The following is a 25,540-nucleotide window of genomic DNA, read 5'->3' as shown; positions in this document are numbered from 1 at the left end:
CAAATATTTATGTCTGAAGATTACATTGGTCGCATACATCATGTTAGGGATTTTCAAGGAGGAAGGCGAGTTATTAACATAGCAGACCAAAGGTAAAAAATTGAAACAGTACAAAAATATATAGCACAAATTTAAAACATACAACACTACTAACTGAATTAATAAGTAAATGTCAGGAATCAAATCATTCTGTTAATACTGTGGAACGAGCAAGGAAGGAACTTTGATGTTGCCAGCTACAACGACAGTGAAAAACCAGTCATAATTGCTGTCAGCTCCTGCTGGGCAAACTATTTCTCAAGTAAGAAAAGAAATAAGAAGAAAAAAATAAAAATACATTTACACTTTGACTATTTAAGCTAAAAATAAAAAAATACTAATAAAAAAAAGATTTCAAATTTTTCAGAACAACTGCAGCATGCTTTGAACTGATGCAACCCATTATTACTTCAATCCAGACATCAACGAGTATCACGAATCTATTGATGAGTAAGTACTACCAGTTTCCTACAACTCTACATTACTATTGATACATTACTACAATTGTGCTTTGAATGCAGCTACAAACAACAACAAGCAGAGGCACCACCTTTAATGCTTGAAAACAATAGCACACAAACTTTGTCTAAGTTAGCAACCGTAAACTCTCAAAACCACAAGGTATGCAAATCTTAAAAATATCATATTAGAAAAAGTCTAAAAAGTATTACAGTCCTTTAGACTATATAAAACTCTATCATAATCATTGTATATGTTATGTATTGTTTCCTAACTTTCTATATTGCATCGTTATTATCTTTTGTTATTTTTTATATTATTGTCTGTTACTTATAGATCTTTTGATATTTATTGTTTCTTAGTACCATGTTTTCAGATGTGAATGCACTGTAGAGAGAATTGACGAAACGAAGCCGTGGTTTTACATAGCATGTCCAGAATGCAAAGCCAAAGTTGCTGATGAAGTTGACCACCCCAATGTTGTGCGTAAAGGATGGAGAACCGGATGAACCACTTTACTGGTAACTCTAAATGCCAGATATAAACATTTCATTATTTATCACAATATAATGTAACAGATTACAAATAAAAAAAATCATGTCAGTTATTCATTCAGAGTTATCGTGATGGACGGCAACACAACAGCAGGCATCACCTTCATGCGAGAAAAAGGAGATTCATTAGTTGGTCACACCTGTAAGCAGTTGATTCTAGAGATGGGCCATAAAAATCGAAAAGAAATACCGCCCCCACTAAAAGAAATCAAGAAAAAAACATGTGTTGAATGTCCGGTTCAATCCAAAGTCTACATCATCAAGCTACGAGTTTTTCGGTGAAGCGATCGTTGAAACAGTTAGTCAGCAAGCAAATTTCACAAACACGACACCGCCATCAGATAAACCACACACATTAAAAAATAAAAAAATAATAAAAATCAAATAAACAACATATGTCTCTTCATAGAAACACCTCAGAAACAACGGCATCAGTAGTTGTTGAGACAGTAACTCATCAACAAACAGAGGCCACCTACACACCACCACCAATAGGTAGCATAAATTGTCGTTTTTCAGAAACACATCAAATGTTACTCACAAATACATCAGTTAATGAAAACGTTTATGTAAACTTTTCAGAAACACCAACAACAACCTTGGAAACTCGACAGCAGCAGCCACTACTTAATGAACCAGCAAAAGTCATTGTGGAGGAGTCAACAATCGCCACCAAAGCCAAAAGAAAACGGTTTCAAAACGAAGGTAAATACAAACACCATTTCTGTCATTATTCAAACAGCTTGACATCTAAACAAAAATTACTCTAATACTTGCAGGAACAAGAAACGTTGACAAGAAGCAAAAGCAAGAGACCCCAACTGTCAAAGAAAGCATTCCTAAATCCAACGCTTAGAACTTGATCCATCTCTTTGGTATTGTATGTTAAACAATGGTTTATGTCTTAAACAATTAGAATTTGATCCAACTCTTTTGGTATTATATAACAGACTTTGTTTATGTCTTAAACAGTGGTCATTGTATGTTAAAATTTGGCAAACCGTATGTTTAACTATATAATGCTTCAGCTATTTTGTTAATATCTTAATTGGTATTTCACAACGTAACAAAACGATAGATAATACACCGAAAACCAACATAACTGAAGCAGCGCGATGGAGGCTCATTAGTTTATTCTAAATTAAAAAATAACTGAAATAGGATTTTAGAGACAAGAAATAAACTAACCAAATTGTGGATAAATTCAATATCTATAATCAAACATTAAACATAATTAGTTAAATATATGTTTAGTTAAATATAGGTTAGAAAGGTGTTTTCCACTGATTTTTTTTTTATTATCTATTCTTCTACCTTTTTTAAAATCTTATATTTTATAAATTATTACCTAATTACCTATACTAGTAATACAGTAGTAGTTAGTAACGGTGTCGTTTTGATGTCCCATCTTCTTTTTCTTGTGTTCAACTTTTTTTTTTCTGGTTCAACTCAACTTTTTTTTATTCTACTCTATTTGCAAAAGGTTGTAATTTTATTGTTTACATTTTTTATACTTTACACTTTGCTAGCTTATTATTCTTTTTTATTTGTGTTTTTATTATCATCAATTCACTGAAGTATTATTTAATGTTTATAGATATATACTCCATTCGACCAAAATAAATGTCACATTTAACTTTTAAAAGACTGTTTCTCATTTTCATTGATACGACCATCATTAAATGTTATATAACACAAACAATGTGATTCATTAAAATTCGGAAAAAATGACAGTTATTTCGAGACTGTGATGTATTATATAGATGTATTTGTTTAACATTACCGTTTTTTATTTGTAAAATACTATTACATTACCCATATATGAAAATTTATATAAATAAGTCAATCTCGATATGCGTATATAGCGGAACCACTTATACTACAAATGGTTTTCCACCGCAATACGCGAGTCATCTCTACTACTGAAACAATATTTAATGTAGAGCAAAATCATTTTCTGTAGCAATGCGCATGCCCCTTCCGCTCGTTAAAACTAATAGGTATATCATACAGGATTGCAGTTGTACCTGAGTGGTAGTGGCCTGCCTCTAACACACTTGAGGTCAGGAGTTCGACTCCACTCCAGGGCAACAATTAATGCAATTCTATCCCTGCCATGTAAGGATCCACCCATGGCACCTTTCCCACATTGTGTTGGGGGTAAAGGGGAGGGGGGTTTTACTTGGCCGTGCCCTTGGATCGGTTCAAGGTTTCCTCCCGGACAGCGATAGAGGGCGGGTTAATATCACTGCATCGGCATAGTCGAAACGAGAGATGGTCGCAACGGGTGGTTAAGTCCCCCTCGGGTGATCCCAAATTCGCTGTTCTAAAAAAAAAAAAATAGGTATATCATACAACTATTAAGATGCCTAAATTGAAAACTTATAGCTTTGTACCGATCATTAATATACGTATTGTAATTAGAAATATCAAAATAATATTTAATAAATAAATATATATAAAGCATATATTTACAAACGAATTTTCGTTGCAACGACTCATAATTTATATCCTCCTAAACCAATCATAACCAATGTGCAGTCAAAATGGGACAAATTAGTGAATGGGTGGGAATAAGGTTGGACCTGGTTGACATTTTAGAAAATGGTTTGATGTAAGAAAAGTAGTTTTGGTGTAAAATTTTGACCAGCGTTACGACCTTACTTTTGTCTGCTTAGGACTCCACCTACTACGTACTACATCCTTAATTATATCTCAAAGAAATTTTGGTTGCCCGAAACAATTAATTTGATTTATCCACTAGTTTATTTATTTTTTGACATCAATTTGGGATCACTCAGGAAGATTAAATCACCCACGCGTTCATCTGCCGTAGTTGTATAACCCGCCACCAATTACTGTCTTGAAGGAAACGCGGGTCAATCCGAGGGCATGGCCGGTAAAACCCCCTCCCCACTGCCCCCACACGAAGCGAAATGCGACTTGGGTGGATACTTCAGGTGGCAGACCACTACCAGTTGAGCTACAACTTAATACTTTTATCCACTAGTTTATGTATAATAGTTTGGCTCCAAAAGATTGATAAAGTCACTTTCGGTATTCTAGTCGTGAACCGGGTCTGCAGGGATCCATCCCGAGAGTAAATATCAATCAGAAATCCACCCCATCCCGCTAAGTAGTTCTAGTACTGTACTGATACTTGTTAGATGTAAGCCGGAAATAGGTATCAACATATGGCGCCAGCAGTTGTAAAAAATCACGTCGGTGAATCAAACAAAGAAAACAAAAGACAAGAGATAATCCCCATTAAAACAAATATGATACATAGGTGGGGAGCTGGACAACATATGAAGGCAGAGGTGTTCGAAGAATGAAAAAACAGCTAATAGTATTTCCTTCAATATTTAACACTAACCCACAAGTTAAGACAACTGTTTCGGGAAGGAGATTTGGAACAGGAATGTTTTTTCTTAATAAGCTTAGAAAATTCATCCGTTTAGCATCACAGGCAGCATTGATAATATTCATGACAAGTTTTTTCAAAATTTTAGAATGAAAAATACTAACAACAAGATTGGAAATCCTCGTTATCAAACGCCTTGTATTATTTTCACAAGCATGCAACTTTGTTTCTGAATCTTCGTTGAACGCAGAAAGGGATTTAATCTTAAGAATATAAGATTTCTCTTTAGCCTCAAGCTCAGTAATACGGGCATCCGTCGTCCGTTTAGCTGTAATGGCTTATTCAAGTTCCAATCTCAAGGATTTCTTAACCTTCTCCATTGCAGCAATTTTCTCTTGATCCTGTTGTAACTTTTGTGAATTTTCTTGATGCACATGAGCAAAATGTGTTGATATTTTTTTATTATTCATGCTAGAAGCAATGTTATAAATTATTCCCTGCGCATAAGATATATGCGCATCGCTATGCGATAAGATGTGAAAATAATCATTCAACGTAGGAGAGACCATTCCTTCCAAGTATTGGATAAACTCATTACAACTACTCGGGGGACCCTTTAAAAAAGAAGACAACCCGGTGATCTCAAGATTGGGAAGGCTAAGATGGGAAACATCAAGACCCTTATTCTTTTCAATGGAGGACAGAAGAACAAGCCTTTTCAGTGGCGGCTGTTGTTGAGCAGATGGCGGTGCTGAATCAAAATGTCAGTTATTATGACACACGTTTTCCTAATAAGCGAGCGCTGAATCAAAACTAATTTTTTGACAGTAAAAAGGACTTGGATTATAAAACCCCCAACACTAGGCATCTTATAAAAACAAAGAAGGTTTTGATTCGCAATACGGTCAAAATGCAAGTTTCCAGTTGCTCTATGATTACGGCATTCAGCCCGTGTCATTCGAGAGGAAGATGTGTCATCCACTTTTCTTAAAGAATCTTCTTCGTCATCAGCAACAACTTTAGTAGTAAAACGCAATGCGTTGTAATTTTCGCAACGCATAGCAATAAGAGGGGAAATCTCTATGGAAAATTAAACAAAAAGGAACACAACAAGTACTTAAAAAATAAACAGTTAGCAACAATAACCGAATAGAATCATACCTTTGTTGTTCAGAACGATAATAGGATGTCCACGAGAAATATCCCAATCGGCATTCATCGATGTTAATGACATCAGACATTCATCATATTTACGATAAGAAATAGCATCCGCTTTCATTGAATTTAAAAGTTTTCTTTCATTAGGAGACAATATTGGCAGGGTAATTGAATGAGGTTGTGTGTTATACCGCCAAAAACGAGGATTCACGTATGCTTCTGGGATAGCATCGCTAGTAATAAAAAAATGAATATTTCCAATCATTCGCAACATTAGTAGATTGCCGAAAAATTCCATGGCATTTATCTAAACAAAATTAACCTTTACCGCAAGCGTTAACGTGTACAGGATGAGAAAAGATACGAATAGAAGGAAGGACCAATTCTTGGTTGAGACTTAATGACCATCATAAGTATGTCTAGATACATTTTAGAAGCACAAGTTAACATTTATGTGTTATTCTTAATCAAGGCTAAAACGTCATTAAGATGTCATCAGGTGTGATTTACCGAGATTAGCGTTCTAATGACCAAAACTCTTTTGGATATGAAGAGGGCAACTATTCTAAGCATCTTGAAAAAGGTTTCGTGAATTATAGATGCCCCGAAGTGCTCAAACATTATTTGGTCAAGAGATTTGGACAGACCGACTGTGGTCGAATAGTCGATCCACTGTCAGCCGTGGAGTCGAACGTGTACCTGGTTTCTCATAAACCAAAGTACATGACACCCACGGTCTGACTTGCGGTTGACTAAACTAAAGTACATAAACCAAACTGTGTACCACCTGATTTTTGTATTCCTTTTTGTTTTCCTAATGTTTTCACTCTAAGCTTCATTTGGTTTGGTCATTTGTTAAAGTAAGTGTGAATTATTGAACTTGTATATTTATGTCAAGATGTCTATCATCACTTTGGGTTATGTTTGTGTGTGTGTCATCATCAAAACACTTATTACCGTTGGTTAAGATTAATATTACCTTTAAGCATAAACCAACATTCTCCCTCAACACAATTAAATAACAAACAAAATCAAAGAGGCAATTTAAAATTAGGGAAGTTCATATCAACCGTATACGTGGATGACTTGGATTATACAAAAATTATTTTCTTTTTTCTTAAAAAAAGAAGAATAAGAAAACGAACGAAAACAAAAATTGAATCTAATTTCTAAAATAATATAGTTATAAAAGATATCATTAAGTGTCAAATCAGGTCAGTAAAAGCGATGATGGCAAACATGTCTTCCCGAGATAAAAGGCACTTTATATCTTTATTATAGTTTAATCTCTTCATTTTTGCAAAACGAAGACATCAAACTGGGGGACTTAATGTTATATCCTATGATTTACATGTATCAAAGTATCATTTCTATACGAAAGAAGCGCTTGAAACCTATGAAAATGGTATTTAATGTTTTTTTTTTTTTTATATGTTCAACATTTTTCGTCAAGAGTAACAAATAAATCACACATCAGGCCGTCCAACGTTTTGCGTAAGTCTGGAAGCCAACTTTCTATGCTTAAGCCCTAAAAGAATATGTGAGCAGCACACATGCCTTGTCAGCGTAAAGCACAATGGCGGTTACGTATTTCCTTCATAAATCAATCAATGATAGCATGACACGTGTCTCCGAACATCACGAAGGATTTGTACCTATAAATAGACTTCTTGGGTCATCATTTTACAAAAGTTAGTAACTTGTGGCAAAAAACACACTTTCTCTCTCACATTGAACTTTCTCTCTCTAGAACGTTAACACTTAACCGCAGGACGCTAGACGGACCAACTTATCGCTTGGCTCCAAGAGATTGATAAAGCCACCCCCACAATATTCTGGCCATGAACCGGGTCTTCGGGGATCTCTCCCGAGAGTAAACATCAATCGGGAATTCACCTCATCCCGCTAAGTAGTTCTGATCTCGTACTGATACTTGTTAGACGTAAGCCGAAAATAAGTATCAACGGTAACTGTGGTATAATTTGATCGTCATTATGTAACATAGGATTTATTTAAGTAATTGAAACTTATTATACTTCCGTAGCAAACAAGAACATCTTTTAAGCAGCTACAAATACGTCTAATTTGGACAAGGACTTCCATCTGTTTATAAGTACTACGTTTCAGTTATTTAAGATTTAAGATCGTAAATACAATGATAATAATTTCTAAGGTTTAAAAGTGAAGAGCTGTTGGTTTATTTTGGCTAGTAGAAGATATGTTTATCCCACATTGGTGGGAGGAAGATGTGAGGGGTGAGTGACTTGGTTATATAAGAGGGGCTAAGTCTTCATTCCAAATCGCACCAATCAATACACTTTAAGTATTTGATTATTTCTTTCTTTCTTACCCTTGTTTGAGAGTTGTATTAGTTAAATATTTTTGGAGAGTGTAGTTGGCTTAAGAGAGTCGTCTATATCATTGTAACAATTTGTGATATAGTGTATTTCTCTCTTTGGGGGCCGGTGGTTTTTCTCCTGTTTTGGAGTTTCCACGTTAAATCTTGTGTTGTGTATTGTTTTTATTTCTTTACTATTATTGTTGGGCTGGGTGGTGGGAATTAGTGAGACCGTAATTTCCAACAACTGGTATCAGAGCGTCAGGTTTGACGGGGGTCTCGGTTATAGGAGTCGGAGTATGCTCTGTGGTTGCCACGGGAGTGGATCGTCCACATCAGAAACGAGTTCTATTGATCGTATAGGGTATCTGGTTAGACAATATTTTTCTGATTCGTAGTAATAGTTGGATTTGTTAGTGGCGAGTTGTGGATTTCCGATTTAAAGGGTCCTGGCTACCTGCTACATCTTTTGGCTATTCGAAACGTGAGCAAAATCAGAGAAAGTGTTGTTTATAGGATACGGATACGATGTCGAAGTTCAGTCCAATGAGGTTTGATGTAGAGAAATTTGATGGGAGGATCAATTTTGGCTTATGGCAGGTTCAAGTCAAAGATGTGTTGATTCAGTCCGGTTTACACAAGGCTTTGAAGGGTAAACTCACCCTTGTTCCTGGCAGTGATTCTAGCAGTAAGTTCGATGAAGAAGAATGGGATGATATGGATTTGAGGGCGGCAAGTGCGATTCGTTTGTGTCTTGCAAAGAACGTGCTTGCAAATGTGCACGGGTTATCAACGGCAAATGAGCTTTGGGTTAAACTAGAGCAGTTGTACCAGGGCAAGGGCATCTCAAATCGGTTGTGTCTTAAAGAACAATTTCATACTCTGCGTATGGATGGAGGTTCAAAGATTTCAGATCATCTAAGTATTCTTAACGGTATTGTTTCGGAACTGGAGGCTATTGGAGTTAAAACGGATGATGAAGATAAAGCTTTAAGGTTGATATTATCTTTATCATCGTCCTATGAGCACATGAAACCTATTCTAATGTATGGAAAAGAAACGTTGAAGTTTGAAGATGTTACTAGCAAGCTCCTATCCGAGGAGAAAAGATTGGAAGGTAACGGAGTCTCGTCATCAGAAGCTACGGTACTGTTGTGTTCGGATAGGCAGAAGAGAAACTCTAGAAAGAATCTGACATGCTGGAAGTGCGGGAAGACTGGGCATGTAAGGGTTAATTGTCCCGGTGGAGCTAATCCGGCAAATGGCTCCAAAGATGCTAACATTGTCTCCGTTGTTACGGAGAGTGACGAATTCCTCTGAAGTCACGTCATCCTCATGGTGTGTCCGCGCCACCGTGGAAAGGGATGTTCGTTAGCGGTTCCACAATTACACATGGGCATTGGTTTGGCGTTGATGCAGGCTGTGTGGTGGAAACTGATGTTGTAGCTGATGGGACTTTCGGGAAAGCCAAACAGGGAAGTTGCACCATAAAGTTTCAGCTGGTTGTTCAACAACATGTGCCGAGGTGAAATGCTTGGAATGTGATATTCTAAGTGTTATACTCTTAATGGTGGAGTATGATAATTCTTGTTAAGAGTTATGATTGTCTGTGATGACAATGATTGTCGGTTTAGACAATGTTCGATGAAGATGCAAGTTTTGTCTCTTGGGAGATAATGTCAACGGCATGAAGATGAGGATCTTGAAGTTGTCGTCGAGGAAGCGTCTACATCGGTTATCCTTGCAATGTGGAAGCATGGTTATCTTCTTCTATCCAAAAGGTGGAGATTTGTTGGTTTATTTTGGCTAGTAGAAGATATGTTTATCCCACATTGGTGGGAGGAAGATGTGAGGGGTGAGTGACTTGGTTATATAAGAGGGGCTAAGTCTTCATTCCAAATCGCACCAATCAATACACTTTAAGTATTTGATTATTTCTTTCTTTCTTACCCTTGTTTGAGAGTTGTATTAGTTAAATATTTTTGGAGAGTGTAGTTGGCTTAAGAGAGTCGTCTATATCATTGTAACAATTTGTGATATAGTGTATTTCTCTCTTTGGGGGCCGGTGGTTTTTCTCCTGTTTTGGAGTTTCCACGTTAAATCTTGTGTTGTGTATTGTTTTTATTTCTTTACTATTATTGTTGGGCTGGGTGGTGGGAATTAGTGAGACCGTAATTTCCCAACAAGAGCAACAGAGTTACAATACCTGTTTGGTTTCGAATTGAATTCAATTGAAAAACAATACTCCTTCTATTTCAATTTATTGTCCAATCATTCCTTTATGAGATGTCTCAAAATAATTTTTCACTTACATAAATGGATAAGATTAATGTGATAAAGTTTTTTTTGTACCTTTACTTTATACGTAGTAAAGGGTAAGGTTAAAAGTTAACAAAAAGAACATGTGACACCGAAGGAGTAACTAATTATCAATTTATATATATATATATATATATATATATATATATATATATATATATATATATATATATATATATATATATATATATATATATATATATATATATATAAGAGATCTAATCGATTTCTGAAACAGAATAGATCAACTGTCCAAAAGAAAATGAAAAAACATAATTTCATTTTATTTTAGTTGAAGGACATTTTTGTCGATATGAATGCTTTGAAACTCTTGTGTCATTAAGATTTCTAAAGCTCTCACTCCATAAAAGGTATTGAAAGTTCCCGTTCAATACATTGCAATTCCAAAACCCTCCATCGATGCTCAACCCAGACATGTCATTTTTCTTTAACAACAATGCCAATTTTAGTAAACATCTATTAAGAAACTAGAGAAACAAATGAAAGAAATTTACAACAGTTTCAATAGTCAATTATTTCAACTAATAATATGCCTACCTCTATTATAGATTAAAAAAACCATATATAACCAAACAAATCCCCTTTTTTGAAAGATGAATCCGGATAGACAACTCCATTCCAATGTCTCCAAATGATCACAATGTAGTCACCTCGATTGCTTAAATTCTAAACTTCAACATGATAGGCCCAACCCAAGAAGCAAGCCAACAAATCCAATCGGCCCAACACCCACATTGAAATTCGACATCCGTCCATAACCTCAGTTTGCGTCATAAATCACACGTTATGTTACATAAAACATTAAATGGTTAATCGATTCCAACCTACATGCATAAATCGAACAATCTATATCCATAATTTCAAGCCCTTTTTTTTATTTAGCGAGTAAACCCCCTATGAACGAGCACATTGACTCCCTCATTGAGGGTAAATTAAACCTCGGATAATCATGCTCGCTTTTTGATAAATTGAGAAAAGTTGAAATTCGATCGTTATATAACCTCCACACAAGTATATATCTATCTTGATCAGTAACTATTTAACCCATCTTGTTTTCGGTAACAAAGTAGGTAATCATTTATTGTCCCATGTATATGCGATTACCAGTTATAGAATTAACAAGGGGCACTAGGCACTTTGTGTAATAGTATATATAGATAATTTGTAGTTTTAATCTATGTCATTTTTTCTAGTAGTTACTTTATGTCGTTTTTGTTTTATAGTTTTTAATTAATGTAATAGCGTTTTTAATTTATAGTTTTAATTAATGTAATGATTTTAATCAGTGACTCATTTTAATTCTAAATAAATGTTATAATAATAATAATAATGATAATATAATATAATATAATAATAATAATAATAATAATAATAATAATAATAATAATAATAATAATAATAATAATAATAATAATAATAATAATATATGATTATTATTATTTATATATAATATAACGAGAGGTGATTTTGGCGAATTGGGGATTTTTGGCAATTTGAGGATTTTGACGATCTTCGATATAGATCTGGATTTTTTTTAACGGCCGGAAAATTTTATTAAAGCACGCTCCCTAGCAAGACGCTAAGAGAGAAATAGTTACAAGGGCTTTTGGAGCCATAAGTTCCAGTTGAAAACTAGATGACCCCGGTTTTTAAGCCAACGAAAAGAATACATTTGAATTAAATCAAAAATACAACTTCTACTACAAAACGATTCATTTAAAACAACGCCGTTCCGGAACCGCCAAATAATCCAAAGCAAAGTAACCAAGGTCGCAACTAGACGATCTCTCACATCGCTGCGAAAATTGCAGGCTTCGATCCAACTATTCATTTGATCCCAAGTGTCGAAACAGACTAAACCTCAATCTAACCAAGACCGACACTTACTCCACACATCACGAGCCAACGAACAACCGAAAAACACATGATCTCGAGTTTCAACCCCCTAATTACATATCGGGCACATGATCGAATTAATAAAAACACCTCTTGTGGATAAATTTCAACGTAGAGGTTGAAATGCCCCGTTCATATACATTATAAACGATTCACAATAGTTGATTTCATCGCGAGGTATTTTACCTCTATATGATACATTTTACAAACATTACATTCGTTTTTAAAAGAAAAACTTTCTTTACATCGAAAGTTAACAGGCATGCATACCATTTCCTAATATATCAAACTATCAATGACTTCTTATCAATCTTGATGAACTTAATGACTCGAATGCAACTTCTTTTGAAATATGCCATGAATGACTCCAAGTAATATCTTTAAATTGAGCAAATGCACAGCGGAAGTTTTCTTTAATACCTGAGAATAAACATGCTTTAAAGTGTCAACCAAAAGGTTGGTGAGTTCATTAGTTTATCGTAAACAATAAAATTCATCATTTTAATAGACCACAAGATTTAAATACAGTACACCTATCTCGTGTACAAAACCATATTTCATAATGCATAGCAGAGTAAGTTCGTATCCTTTTCTCCCCCGTAGGTTGCCTCGCGATTTTTAATAATCGTACACATATCTCGTGCACAAAAACTAATACACATAACCTGTGTATAAAATTCATTCATACGAACTACAAACACCTGGTAATCGACCTTAACAAAATGCATCTAGAATATCCCCCGCATACCGGCATTCCGCACGGTCATGCAAAAAGCATACAATCAGGCCACTCTTTTAAATATGATGGTTGTGTACACCTCACAAACAGATCATATCTTTTAAAGCTGGCAGTTGTATACCTATTTCGAAGTACTAAAGCAGTTCAAATTCTCTAACTAGGGCTTGTTAGTGCCCATAGATCTATCTTTAGGATTCGCGTCAATTTGGGGCTCGGTTCCCAAATTCTCATATTACCAGACTAAAAGGGGTGATATCCGGTGTACTCATAGCTCATTCGTAGAATGTTTTTAAGTACTTGTGTCTATTTCGTCAAACATTTATAAAAGCATTTCATGTATTCGCAGTTCAAAAATATATCTCAAAAGCATTTAATAAAGCAGTTGTAAAAACAGAGCATGTATTCTCATTCACAAAAATGTAAAGAGTAAAGGGAATCAAATGAACTCACTATACAATATTTTGTAGTAAAAATATTCATACGACGATACTGAACAATGCAGGGTTGGCCTTGGATTCACGAACCTATATCATTTGTATATTTGTTAAAACATATACTTGCAGTCGAACACATATATATATTATTATTAGTGATATAACTGTTATTTTCATAAATTTTGTGTCCCATTAATAACTTAAATATACTTATTGTATATATCTTGAGTAACTAATTAATATAATAATAGAGTTAGGTTATATGTATTAGATATGGTTTTATATAATTAATAGTTATTTTAATAATATTAATGATACTAGTAATAATAAAAATGATAATAATAATAATACTATTTTTTATTAATGGTGGTATTAGTGATAATATTGATGATAATGATAGTAATAATTATTAACTTACTTAAATTGTAATCTTATTCATAGTTTTAAATCCATAAACTTATACATATTACTTAATATTATTTATAGCAAAAATGTATTTTTCATATTCGAAGTTTTGAATTAATGTTTACAACAATACTTTTTAAATCATGATCTTTACTTAATCTTAATTATATTATACTTAATTCATAACTTATTTATAATATTTTTATTTCCTAACACTATTCCTAATTTTCTAACATCTTCATATTTAAATTTAAAGATAATAATAATACAAATAATGCTTAATGCTAATACCAGTCTTAATAATAATGATAATAACAGTAGTTTTTAAATAAAATAAAAAGTTTAATAATAGGGATTATGAAAGTAATATTTTTGATAAAAATACATAATACTTAGTAATAATAATAATAATAATAATAATAATAATAATAATAATAATAATAATAATAATAATAATAATAATAATAATACAATATTATTATTAATGATAATATTAATATTCATACTACTTAATGATATTACTTGTAAGGATAATCATATTAGTAATAACAATAATGATAATAATAATCCTAATTATAATTATACTACTTATACTAATAATAACAATAAAGTTAATACTCTTAATGTGATTAATGATAAGGGTTCTTCTAATATATTTAGTGTAATAACAAGTATTATCATAATAATAATAACAACTAATAATAATAATAATAATAATAATAATAATAATAATAATAATAATAATAATAATAATAATAATAATAAAAATGATAATAATAATAATAATAATAATGAAAGGCTACCTCCACATGTTTTCCCAAAAAAAAATGCCCACAACCGGACTCGAACCCGAGACCTCCCGCTCACCCGAATCACCCCCAACCAACTGCTCTAATCTGCTTTTCCTGAATTAATTGCTAAACCGTTTATTATAAACTCGTTTTTCTGTTTTCCCTTATTTCTTCTTCATTGGAAATCAATTCGACCAATAACATGAAACAAATTCTTGGATTGATTTTAAAACTTGCAAAATAAAAACACACTGCTTTGTAATTTGATTAACAGAAACAAAATAACATAAATTTTTTTTTAATAACATTAGCAGCAGAAGCTATGACTTCGTAAAAAAAATATAAACTTCAATATTGAATTCAAATTTTAAAACGGTTTTACACAATAATTTCTACATGAACTAGGTCTTAAATCATCTTTACAAACTTTCTAAATTATCAATTTTATCTAAAACATCAAAACGAATTCCAATTTCCTCAAGAACAATTCGGTTGACTTTTGTAATTAAAAACTTTGACTCCAAAATTCGTAAACGGTACAATGAATTGAATGTTGAAATTTTACAGAAAGATCGACTAGAGTAATCCTAACATAACTGCATTAACACATTTTTAAATTGATTTTGAAATCGTTCAAATTGAAAAAGAAAAGTAAGAACAGGGGACACGAGCAGTTTTCTTGAAATTTTGTTAAATTGGATCGAATTAAAGCAGCTAAATGAAACGTATCACTTATTTTTGATGAAAGAAGGGTGAGAGGATTACTAAACACATAATTGGATTGTTTTATATAACATTGTGGATATTAAATTAAGCAGACAACAAGTACAGAAATAAATAAATAAATAAAATACAAGTTGCTCGTGATTGATAATTGAATTAGCTTGGATTATGGATTGGAATCAATAATCATCAGACAGAAACAAAATTCGTGAGCAGGGACTAAGGAAAATTTTGTCAAATTCGATTGTGATAGGTAACAGATCGATTTATTTATTTAGTTTGATTTTATATATAAATTTTAATAACTATTAAATATAAATACTTTAATAATAATACTGATTTATTATTAATAATAATAATACTGCTGTTATTTATAATTATCCAAAAAAAAAATGATACTAGTAGTTATGTTAAGGTTTATACTAATTTTATAAATGATAGTATTAATAAATTATATTTTTTTTATTAATAATAATAATAATAATCTATAATAATAATAGTGATGATAATATCGAATATTAATAACAATACTAATAATAACCAGTTATATGCTTCAATTTCATATTTATATATTATATACCCTAACAATACAATACAATTATTAATAATAATGAGAGTAATAATAATAATAATAATAATAATAATAATAATAATAATAATAATAATAATAATAATAATAATAATAATAATAATAATAATAATAATAATAATAATGATGATAATAATAATAATACTACCAATGAACATGATATTACTAATACCTAATAATAATAATTGATGATTACGGCTTATATTAATAATGTTAATGACAATAATAATTATAGTACTAATATTAATAATAATAACAATCATAACAATAATAATCATATTAATATTAATAATAATAATAATAATAATAATAATAATTATAATAATACTAATATTATTAATGATAATAATAATAATATTAGTAGTAGTAATACTATAATAATTTCTATATATCAAATTCATATTTATAGATTTTATATATTTAATATAATATTAATAATACTAGTATTGACATTAATTATTGAAAGTAATAACAATATTAATATAACAACTATAGTTATTCTTGTATTACATATATATTATTACTTATGTAATATTTATTATTCATATAGTATATCATGTAATAACTTTTATTGATTAATTATCATTTCTAAGATATATATATATATATATATATATATATATATATATATATATATATATATATATATATATATATATATATATATTACAATATATTAGAAGTCATATGTATTTATAAATAGATGCACTTCTCATAATTACTTAATGATTCGGTTTTATTATTTTACATTTTTTAACTCAAATGATTAAATTATATTTATTAATTCAAAAAATTATATATACACTTTTATTTATATAACTATATATATATATATATATATATATATATATATATATATATATATATATATATATATATATATATATATATTTACATTTTTTATTTGCACACAACTGTTCGTGAATCGTCGGGGATGGTCAAAGGTTTAAGTGTATCCATGTAAACAGTTCAAAGATTTTGGGATTTAATTAAATAGACTTTGCTTATCCTGTCAAAACCATATAAAATTAAGTTAAATTTGGTCAGAAATTTCCGGATCGTCACAGTACCTACCAGTTAAAGAAATTTCGTCCCGAAATTTGAGTGAGGTCGTCATGGTTATCAATAATCATGTTTTCATAACGAATATGAATTGATAAATATAGTTTTATCATTAGTAGATAAAACAACTCGATTATTCAAAGCGTACGAATGAAGCTATTACAAAAGAGTGAATTAAGGAAATAAAGTTCGTCATAATTTTTGACGTAGTCGTGGTTGAATTTCCGGAATTCAAGGGATTTAAAAGAAAATCTTAGAAATCTATAAGATCCGATTCTTCGGGATTTAAGGAAATTAGAATTCGCTTTGATTAAATGCGATGATCTGTTTTGAGTTGCTCTGTCGGATATTTCACTATAAATCCACCCTCTTCATTTCCTTATTTTCATAGTTCACACATTTTCCTCAATTCAAATTTTTGTTTTCTTTTCTCGACTTTAAGTCAAACGAATAATGATCCAGAATTCGCAGGTATGAAGTTTCAGAAGGACATAGTTAATGTTCTAAGAAAGAAATTGTGATGGCACGACCTTAATTGGTTAAATTACCAGAATTCAAGAGAAAAGATAGAACTATCAGGAAATTATGTTCTTGATATGCTTAGAGATTAGATAGAATGTAAGATCCGTGTAACATGGCACATGATGACGTTATAGTCTGTGAATCATCATGTTTCATTAGAAACTCAGCATGACTTACTGTAATATAATCACGTTGATCAAGTGTCATTATATTATATTAACTCATGCTTCAGTTTCCAACACTACTTCAAAAACATTCATATTTTAAATTCGAATTTTTCAGAATTTAGAAACTAAAATAGTTTCCTTTCTGATGTAACACTGATATTGCGAAGAGATAAATGGTTTTAGATAAGAATAGTTATGAAAATGTCTTCAGAAATATCGAGGATATTTATAATGAAAGATATGATAATATCTTATAATTCTACAATCAAAATGTGATGAAGAAATTCATTCATAATGATTTAGAACAATTACGGAACAAGGTATTCGCTAAATATTTCATCAGAACAGAATCGTCAGGATTCTTTATGTAAAAGTTTAGCCCTTGTGATTTGTTCAGAGTCTCCTTCATGGTTTGCTCAATTCATTTTCAGTATCAAAATCTTTGAGCTTTTTCAACACTCCATTCTTTATCATTATACCTTCGACTGTTAAGGTCGTTTACAGTTTTTGCTACTTCATTCAGCTTTTTCAGAATTCAAATTATTAATTCGTAGACTGGGTGCTTTTTAGAATTTCAGAATGGAAGATCATAATTCTAAGAGATAAATGTTATATGTATACATATAACTGTTGATGTAGACATGTTGCGAGATTTCAAAATACTGATTGCTAATTCTTAGTAAGTGGTATAGTCATTCTCGTTATAAGATGCGGATGAGTATATGATAGGGTTTCGATAAATATAATGATTTTTCGGAAAGTCAAAGATCATTGAAGTTGCTGGTAAGTTTACTGCTAATGTAGTGGAATATAAACAGTTTCCTGAATACGATGACGAAAGGCAAACTTACATATCGAGGTTATAATAAGGCTTATTCGAATGAAAGTTGAAGTTGATTTGCTGGAGCTGTGACAAATTTGACTAATTTGGAGAGAGATTGTAAAGTTATTTTCGATAATAATAATGCCAAAGGAGCTAGCACAGATACATGTTAAATGTTTACACAGGTTCCGAGTGTTTTCAGGTGCTTAACTAAATGTATTAATCTTTTCTTCCGTAGATGAAGTGCGGTTGGTTCATCCTCTCAATTGAGGTGTTTTCAAGAATCATGAAAGGTTTGAACGCAGATTGTAATCGTCAAAATACAAATGAGGTTTAAGATGAAATCAAGTGGCAAACTTGAAGGAATGTTTAGTTTCATAGGTTATAATCAATATTTTAATTCATTTTAATTGTCCAATGTTGGTAGTCCACAATTAGTTGTCCACAGTTAGTAATTCAACAATTCATATATAGTTTAATATATTATATTCGAATTAATTAATACATGTCGTGACCCGTTATATACATGTCTCAGACTCGATCATAACTCAAGGTATATATAATATTTTATAATCAACCTCAACCCTGTATAGAGAACTCGATCATTACTGCATATAGAGTGTCTATGGTTATTCCAAATAATATATAGATGACGTCGATATGATATGTCAAAACATTGTATACGTGTCTCGATATTTAAAGTGCATAAAAATAAATAATAGAAATTAAATGACGATAAATAAAATTGCGATAAATAAATGTAAATAGGAATTAACAGTTAGCTAGAAACAGTTAGCTAGGATTTTGTTAGCGTGGATTCTTAACAGCATTTCTCATAGTTAATTTGTTTATTTCTAACAAATTTTATTTGTCCAATGTTTTCTTCATTATGCCACTTGTTGGATTCTGATAGGTCAAAATCCAAATATGAAATGGAATGAAAATGATTATTCTGTGGTGAACGGATTCGTATATCTGTGAATGTAAGTAGGATAGTAAATGACCGTTGAATCAAATTCGAAGAATGTACAGTGTAATTTATTAATGTGAAATCTAAATATTCCTCGGGTATTACCTACACGTTAAAATATTTCCACCATTAACAGTTTGTACAAAAGAATTTTTAATTACAACCTTTATGAAAACATATATACATATATATTTTCTTCAGATGTAATCACGGATTTAATGAGTCAATATGATATTAAACTCATTTGATTTACCGTTAGAACAAGAATATATAATCTCTAAAATATTAGAGATTACATAATCATCATGAAGAACGAAGATAACCGATGTAGAACAAGATGTAGAACGAAGATTATGCTCGAGGTATAGATTACAATGTTGAGGCATGTGATGTTGAAACTTGGATTGTTGGTGGTACTGTTGGTGCCGGTGGTGTTGTTGAAACTGGTACATTTTGCACCACGTTTTTCACATTGATTACTCGAGCGCGAAGCTCGTTGACTTCTTCCATTATTCCAGGATGATTGTCAGTCGGGATGAACGGATGAATAAGGTTTAGAATTTTAGATAGAATATAATCGTGGTGAGATATTCGGGAAATGAGGGTGAAAATGGTGTTTCGGACTGGTTCGCTGGTAAGTGCTTCAGGTTCATCGCCAAGAGGTAAATTCGGTTGGTGAAAAGGATCGCCTTCTTCTCATCTCCATTGATTAAGTCGACTACGAACTCATCAGATGAATTGGGAATAGATGATTGGTTGATTCATTCTGGTGACACTGCTTTCGGAGCTTAGGTGAAACTCCATATCGGAATAGCTGTCGGAATCCGAGGAATTCGAATTGGTTGAGGGATTCATCTTGTACGATCAGATGAAGGATTTTCGATAACAAATAGATTATAGGATGTAGATTAGTACCCTACAATACATAATTTACATATGCATGTATAATACTAAAATCCCATAAGTTACGGAGGAATCTACGTAAGCTGTGAGGCAAAGGTAACAATAACAGATACGCTAAGATATGAATTTATCTATACACTGTCTATGCAATATAGGCAGTAAGACGTGTCTAGACTTTAAGGATGATAAGCAAATAATTTTCAACACTAAATGATAAGCAAAACTTTTGACATGCAGACACCGTCGAAGTCCAGCCCACTAATGCATCTAAACAAATATCAGTTAGACACACTAATGCAAGACCTGGTTCGCTAAGACCACCGCTCTGATACCAACTGAAATGCCCCGTTCATATACATTATAAATGATTCACAATAGTTGATTTCGTCGCGAGGTATTTGACCTCTATATGATACATTTTACAAATATTGCATTCGTTTTTAAAAGACAAACTTTCTTTACATCGAAAGTTAACAGGCATGCATACCATTTCCTAATATATCAAACTGTCAATGCCTTCTTATCAATCTTGATGAACTTAATGACTCGAATGCAACGTCTTTTGAAATATACCATGAATGACTCCAAGTAATATATTTAAATTGAGCAAATGCACAGCGGAAGTTTTCTTTATCTGAGAATAAACATGCTTTAAAGTGTCAACCAAAAGGTTGATGAGTTCATTAGTTTATCGTAAACAATAAAATTCATCATTTTAATAGACCACAAGATTTAAATACAGTACACCTATCTCATGTACAAAACCATATTTCATAATGCTTAGCAGAGTAGGTTCGTATCCTTTTCTCCCCCGTAGGTTGCCTCGCGATTTTTAATAATCGTACACATATCTCGTGCACAAAAACTAATACACATAACCTGTGTATAAAAGTCATTCATACGAACTACAAACACCTGGTAATCGACCTTAACAAAATGCATCTAGAATATCCCCCTTATACCGGCATTCCGCACGGTCATGCAAAAAACATACAATCAGGCCACTCTTTTAAATATGATGGTTGTGTACACCTCACAAACAGATCATATCTTTTAAAGCTGGCGGTTGTATACCTATTTCGAAGTACTAAAGCAGTTCAAATTCTCTGACTGGGGCTTGTTAGTGCCCATAGATCTATCTTTAGGATTCGCGTCAAGTTCCCAAATTCTCAGATTACCATACTAAAAGGGGTGATATCCGGTGTACTCATAACTCATTCGTAGAATATTTTTAAGTACTTGTGTCTATTTCGTCAAACATTTATAAAAGCATTTCATGTATTCGCAGTTCAAAAATATATCTCAAAAGCATTTAATAAAGCAGTTGTAAAAACAGCGCATGTATTCTCAGTCCCAAAAATGTAAAGAGTAAAGGGAATCTGAAACGACCCGTTCATATCACTATAAACACAGTACGTTATTCATTGGTCCCATAGCGAGGTATTTGACCTCTATATGGTACGTTTTAGAAATTATTGCATTCGTTTCATAAAAAGCACACCATTATTATACATAATGCATGTTTTAAATAAGTGGGCGATTATTTAAGAAATAATCCCCATAATACATCGGTTTCCAAATACTACACACGTGACATAAAAGTTGAATAAAATACATGACAAAGGTTTTATTGAATGCAACACTTCATTTAAACAAAAACATGAGACTCTATGCACAGCTTGCTCAGATAATGCAACAGCGTAAGACTTTCTGTAAGACCCAAATATTTATTGTACAGAGCTGTAAATAGATTACATGAAGTGTGGGTGACGTTGTGTATTTAAACTGAGGTCAGAAGCTGAACTGGGCAAGGTGCGCTCAGCGCACACCTAATGGTGCGCATGGCGCACTGTCCACTGTAGCCGGGTTCTGCTTGTTTTAATCAGATATTTTGATGGGATTTTTGGTAATTTCACTTGGGAACGAGTTAAAGGCTACCAGATCAGTTTGGGGTGAGTCATAACTCCATTATCACCAACCCTATCCTTTTCCACTTCAATTTGAGAGAGAGAGAGAGAGATTTTTGTATGAGAAAGTTCAAGCAAGGGAAGAAGGAGCTAGTTTTGGGTCTTAACTCGAGTTATAAAGTTGTTCATCTCCTCTCTAGCTATGTTTTGGTTGTAGTGGTATGTTCTAACTTTAATTTCCTTACTTTGATTTTGTGTAAGGGTTAGGGTTTGGGTAAATGAAGAACATAAAACCCATATTTGATGATTCTGGGTGTTCTTGGGTAAGATTGAGTCATGAGGACTCAAGAATGACTAACCTAGGGTTTTGAAATGATAAATGAGTTTATGAGTCATAATTGGTTAGTTAATTACTAGCACACCTAGTTAATAAAATGAATGGTTATTATGTGGGTTAGTGGATGACCCGAAATGGGTGTGTTGGCTTTAAAATGGTCAAAAGAGTAACGATTGACCTAGTGGGGAAAGAAGGGTATGAAATACCCCAAATGTGTATTAGTTTGTGTGTTGACTGAAGTACTTATTATATTAGGTACTTTGCTTTGAAGCTTGCGAAAGTATAAAACCGTCACCGAATCGTTAAGGTGAGTGGAATAATTATATGCGTAGGTATATAACGTATTTATTTGTGTAGCGTGAGATGTGAAGTGTCGATGTGCTAAGACACCACGTTCACGTGACGAGTGAAGTGTCGATGTGCTAAGACACCACTCCATGAAAGGTAATGAGTGAAGTGTCGATGTGTTAAGACACCACTCGAGGTGAAGTATGGACGTGTTAAGATGCCACCTCAAGTAATATGAAGAGTGAAGTGTCGATGTGTTAAGACACCACTCGAGGTGAAGTATCGATGTGTTAAGATGCCACCTGTGAGATTAGTTTATGACGTGTTAAGTACTCTAATGGTTGTTATGAACACCGATGGGAAATTCGAGTACCATTCCTTGTGCTATTGGTTAACCATGATTTTGTGTTGTAGCGTAAGCATATTATATTGTACGATTTGTATATATGCTATTGTATTGCTAGCTTGTGGTATTGGATGTTATTAGCTTGTAGTTGAGATGATAAGCTAATTGTGTTGCTAGCAGGTATGCGGTATGTGTGTAAGTGTATGCAAGTAGGTATATTATATATGTATGGGTATAATTATTGCATTCACTAAGCTTTGCTTACCCTCTCGTTGTTTATATTTTTATAGGCTCCGGTGGAGACAAGGGTAAGGGCATTCGCTCAGATTAGAGATCCCGTTTGTTTGTTAGGGGACGCTTTTGGATGTGATAGCTTTTGGAGTTCGACCGAGATTTAAGTAGTTTAACCCCAAACACCATGCTCATAGTGTTGTTTGGAATTTAAACTAGTGTGGTCGAAACTCAAACTTTTGTATGAAACTCGTATTACGGCATATGTGGGCCCGTTTTCGTAAAACCTATCTATTATTGAATCGTGTGAGTTTTAACTATTATATCATGTTGTGAAAAGCGTTTCGTCTAAATATGTCGGGAAGTGGGAGATCTTTATTTGAAAATGGACAAAACCGGATAGAACTGAAATTGGCCTGTGCGCGCCGCGCACCCTGAGGTGGTGCGCGTGGCGCACTATTCTGAATAAAAAAAAAATTCTTTCGCATGTTCGGTTGGTTACTGGTTTGGGTTGTTACAAGTGGTATCAGAGCATGGTCTAAGGGATTTAGGCGACTTGAGACAGGTGCCTAGACTTAGACTTATTTGTGTATGCGCTTTATGCGGGACTTGTAGGAGACGGGTCGGACCGGGAGTTGATTAGTGCTTAGGTTTATGTGAACTAACATTGCGCTAATTGTTTTGTGTTGTGTTAGCAATCATCAAGCGAGATAGACGTTGTACTAGCAAGTTAATGCGACGTGCTCGCGTAACAATGATTAGCTACCATTGTTACGAGTTCAAATCGTGTCAAACAAGCAATGTACGACGATTGTTGAGCAAGATGGGGTAGTGTGGTGTATATGTATATACATATGTGTTAAGTCCTTTCGTTTCGTTGTTTAATCTTTTCCGTTTTATAGAATGAAGACGAGAAATGGACCCGAGAATGATAATGGAGGTACGAGCGAGGACTCCGAGTTTACGGCCAAAGTTGAGGCCATCTTTAAACGTCAAAAGGCGGAGTTCCTCGAGGATGTTAAGAAAATATTTCTAGATACGATTGACGAGCAACTAGTCAATGTAGTAAAGGAGCAAGTTAAGACCGTTCTTCACGAAGATAATGTGGGAAGACGGGACTTATTCTATAAGAACTTCAAGGATTCTCAACCTCCCACCTTTGACGGTGAACGAGACCCTCTTAAGAGTGCCCATTGGATCTCCGATATGGAGGGGGCATTCCGTACTTGTGATTGTCCTCTCAATAAGAAGACAAGGTACGAGTGTAGTATGTTAAGGGGCAATGCAAAGTTGTGGTGGGACGCAAAGATCCAAGTTTATGGTGAAGAACAATGCATGGAATTCACTTGGGATGAATTCAAGGCAGCATTTTTCGATGAGTACCGAACTTCGGCCGATCTTACAAGGCTTAAGGACGAGTTGTGTTCCTTGAGGCAAGGGTTGATGGATTTGAACACTCTCAAATCCGTGTTTTTGTCCAAGACTCAATTTTGCCCGGAGTATGTCGGGAATGATAAAATGTTGAAGGAAGACTTCTATCGAATCTTAAATGATAGTTATCAAGAGAAGATAAGTGTGAATGTGGTGAAAAGCTTTGACGAGTTGTTCAATATGGCCAAAGGTTTTGAGGCACTTGTGTTGAGAAAGAGGGGCTTTACTTTTGGCAAAAGAAAGATAGAAGGTTTGAGCCATTCGAACTTTTCAAACAAAAAGAACAAGAAGGGTTCCGAGAGTGTTGGTAGTGTGCAGAAAGGTGCTTCCTGAGATTTTTCTTATGCGTGCTACAATTGTGGACAAAAGAGCCATATGGCACGTGAATGTCCGAAACCATCATCTACAACAAAGCTTACTTGTTTTAATTATGATAAAGAAGGGCACAAGAGGCCGGAGTGTCTCGATTTGCGCAATGATAATGTTAAGCGGCTAGAGAAGGAGGCGGGTACGGCTAGGGGTCGTAATTATATGATGACCAATGAGGAGGCCAAGCAATCTAATGAAGTTGTCTCAGGTACTTTCACGGTTAATTCTAATCCGGCAAGGATACTTTTTGATAGTGGTACTAACTTGTCATTTGTGTCACCAAAATTTGTGCCGAAACTTAATAAACCGTTAGCTAAGTTAAGTCGTCCGGTAGAAGTTGAAATAGCGGATGGCA

General features: G+C 33.1%; 1 protein-coding gene across 1 annotated transcript; it reads left to right on the top strand.

The window, feature by feature from the left end:
- The first annotated feature begins 1,382 nt into the window (after positions 1-1,382).
- LOC139861605 (uncharacterized) lies at positions 1,383-1,963 on the top strand. The gene is made up of 2 exons (XM_071850042.1): positions 1,383-1,757; positions 1,832-1,963. The coding sequence occupies exons 1-2, from the start codon at positions 1,448-1,450 to the stop codon at positions 1,906-1,908; spliced, it is 387 nt and encodes a 128-aa protein (XP_071706143.1). The 5' UTR covers positions 1,383-1,447; the 3' UTR covers positions 1,909-1,963.
- The last annotated feature ends 23,577 nt before the right edge of the window (positions 1,964-25,540 follow it).

The sequence above is a fragment of the Rutidosis leptorrhynchoides genome, chromosome 8 (assembly GCF_046630445.1).
Source record: "Rutidosis leptorrhynchoides isolate AG116_Rl617_1_P2 chromosome 8, CSIRO_AGI_Rlap_v1, whole genome shotgun sequence".
In the NCBI taxonomy this organism is placed as follows: domain Eukaryota; kingdom Viridiplantae; phylum Streptophyta; class Magnoliopsida; order Asterales; family Asteraceae; genus Rutidosis; species Rutidosis leptorrhynchoides.
This window is presented reverse-complemented; position numbering and strand designations above follow the sequence as displayed.

Excerpts from the sequence above, each read along its gene's own strand:
- LOC139861605 (XM_071850042.1), top strand. The coding sequence starts at position 1,448 with ATGTCTCTTCATAGAAACACCTCAGAAACAACGGCATCAGTAGTTGTT. Across the intron at positions 1,758-1,831 it reads AAAACGGTTTCAAAACGAAG|GAACAAGAAACGTTGACAAG; the intron begins GTAAATACAAAC and ends TAATACTTGCAG.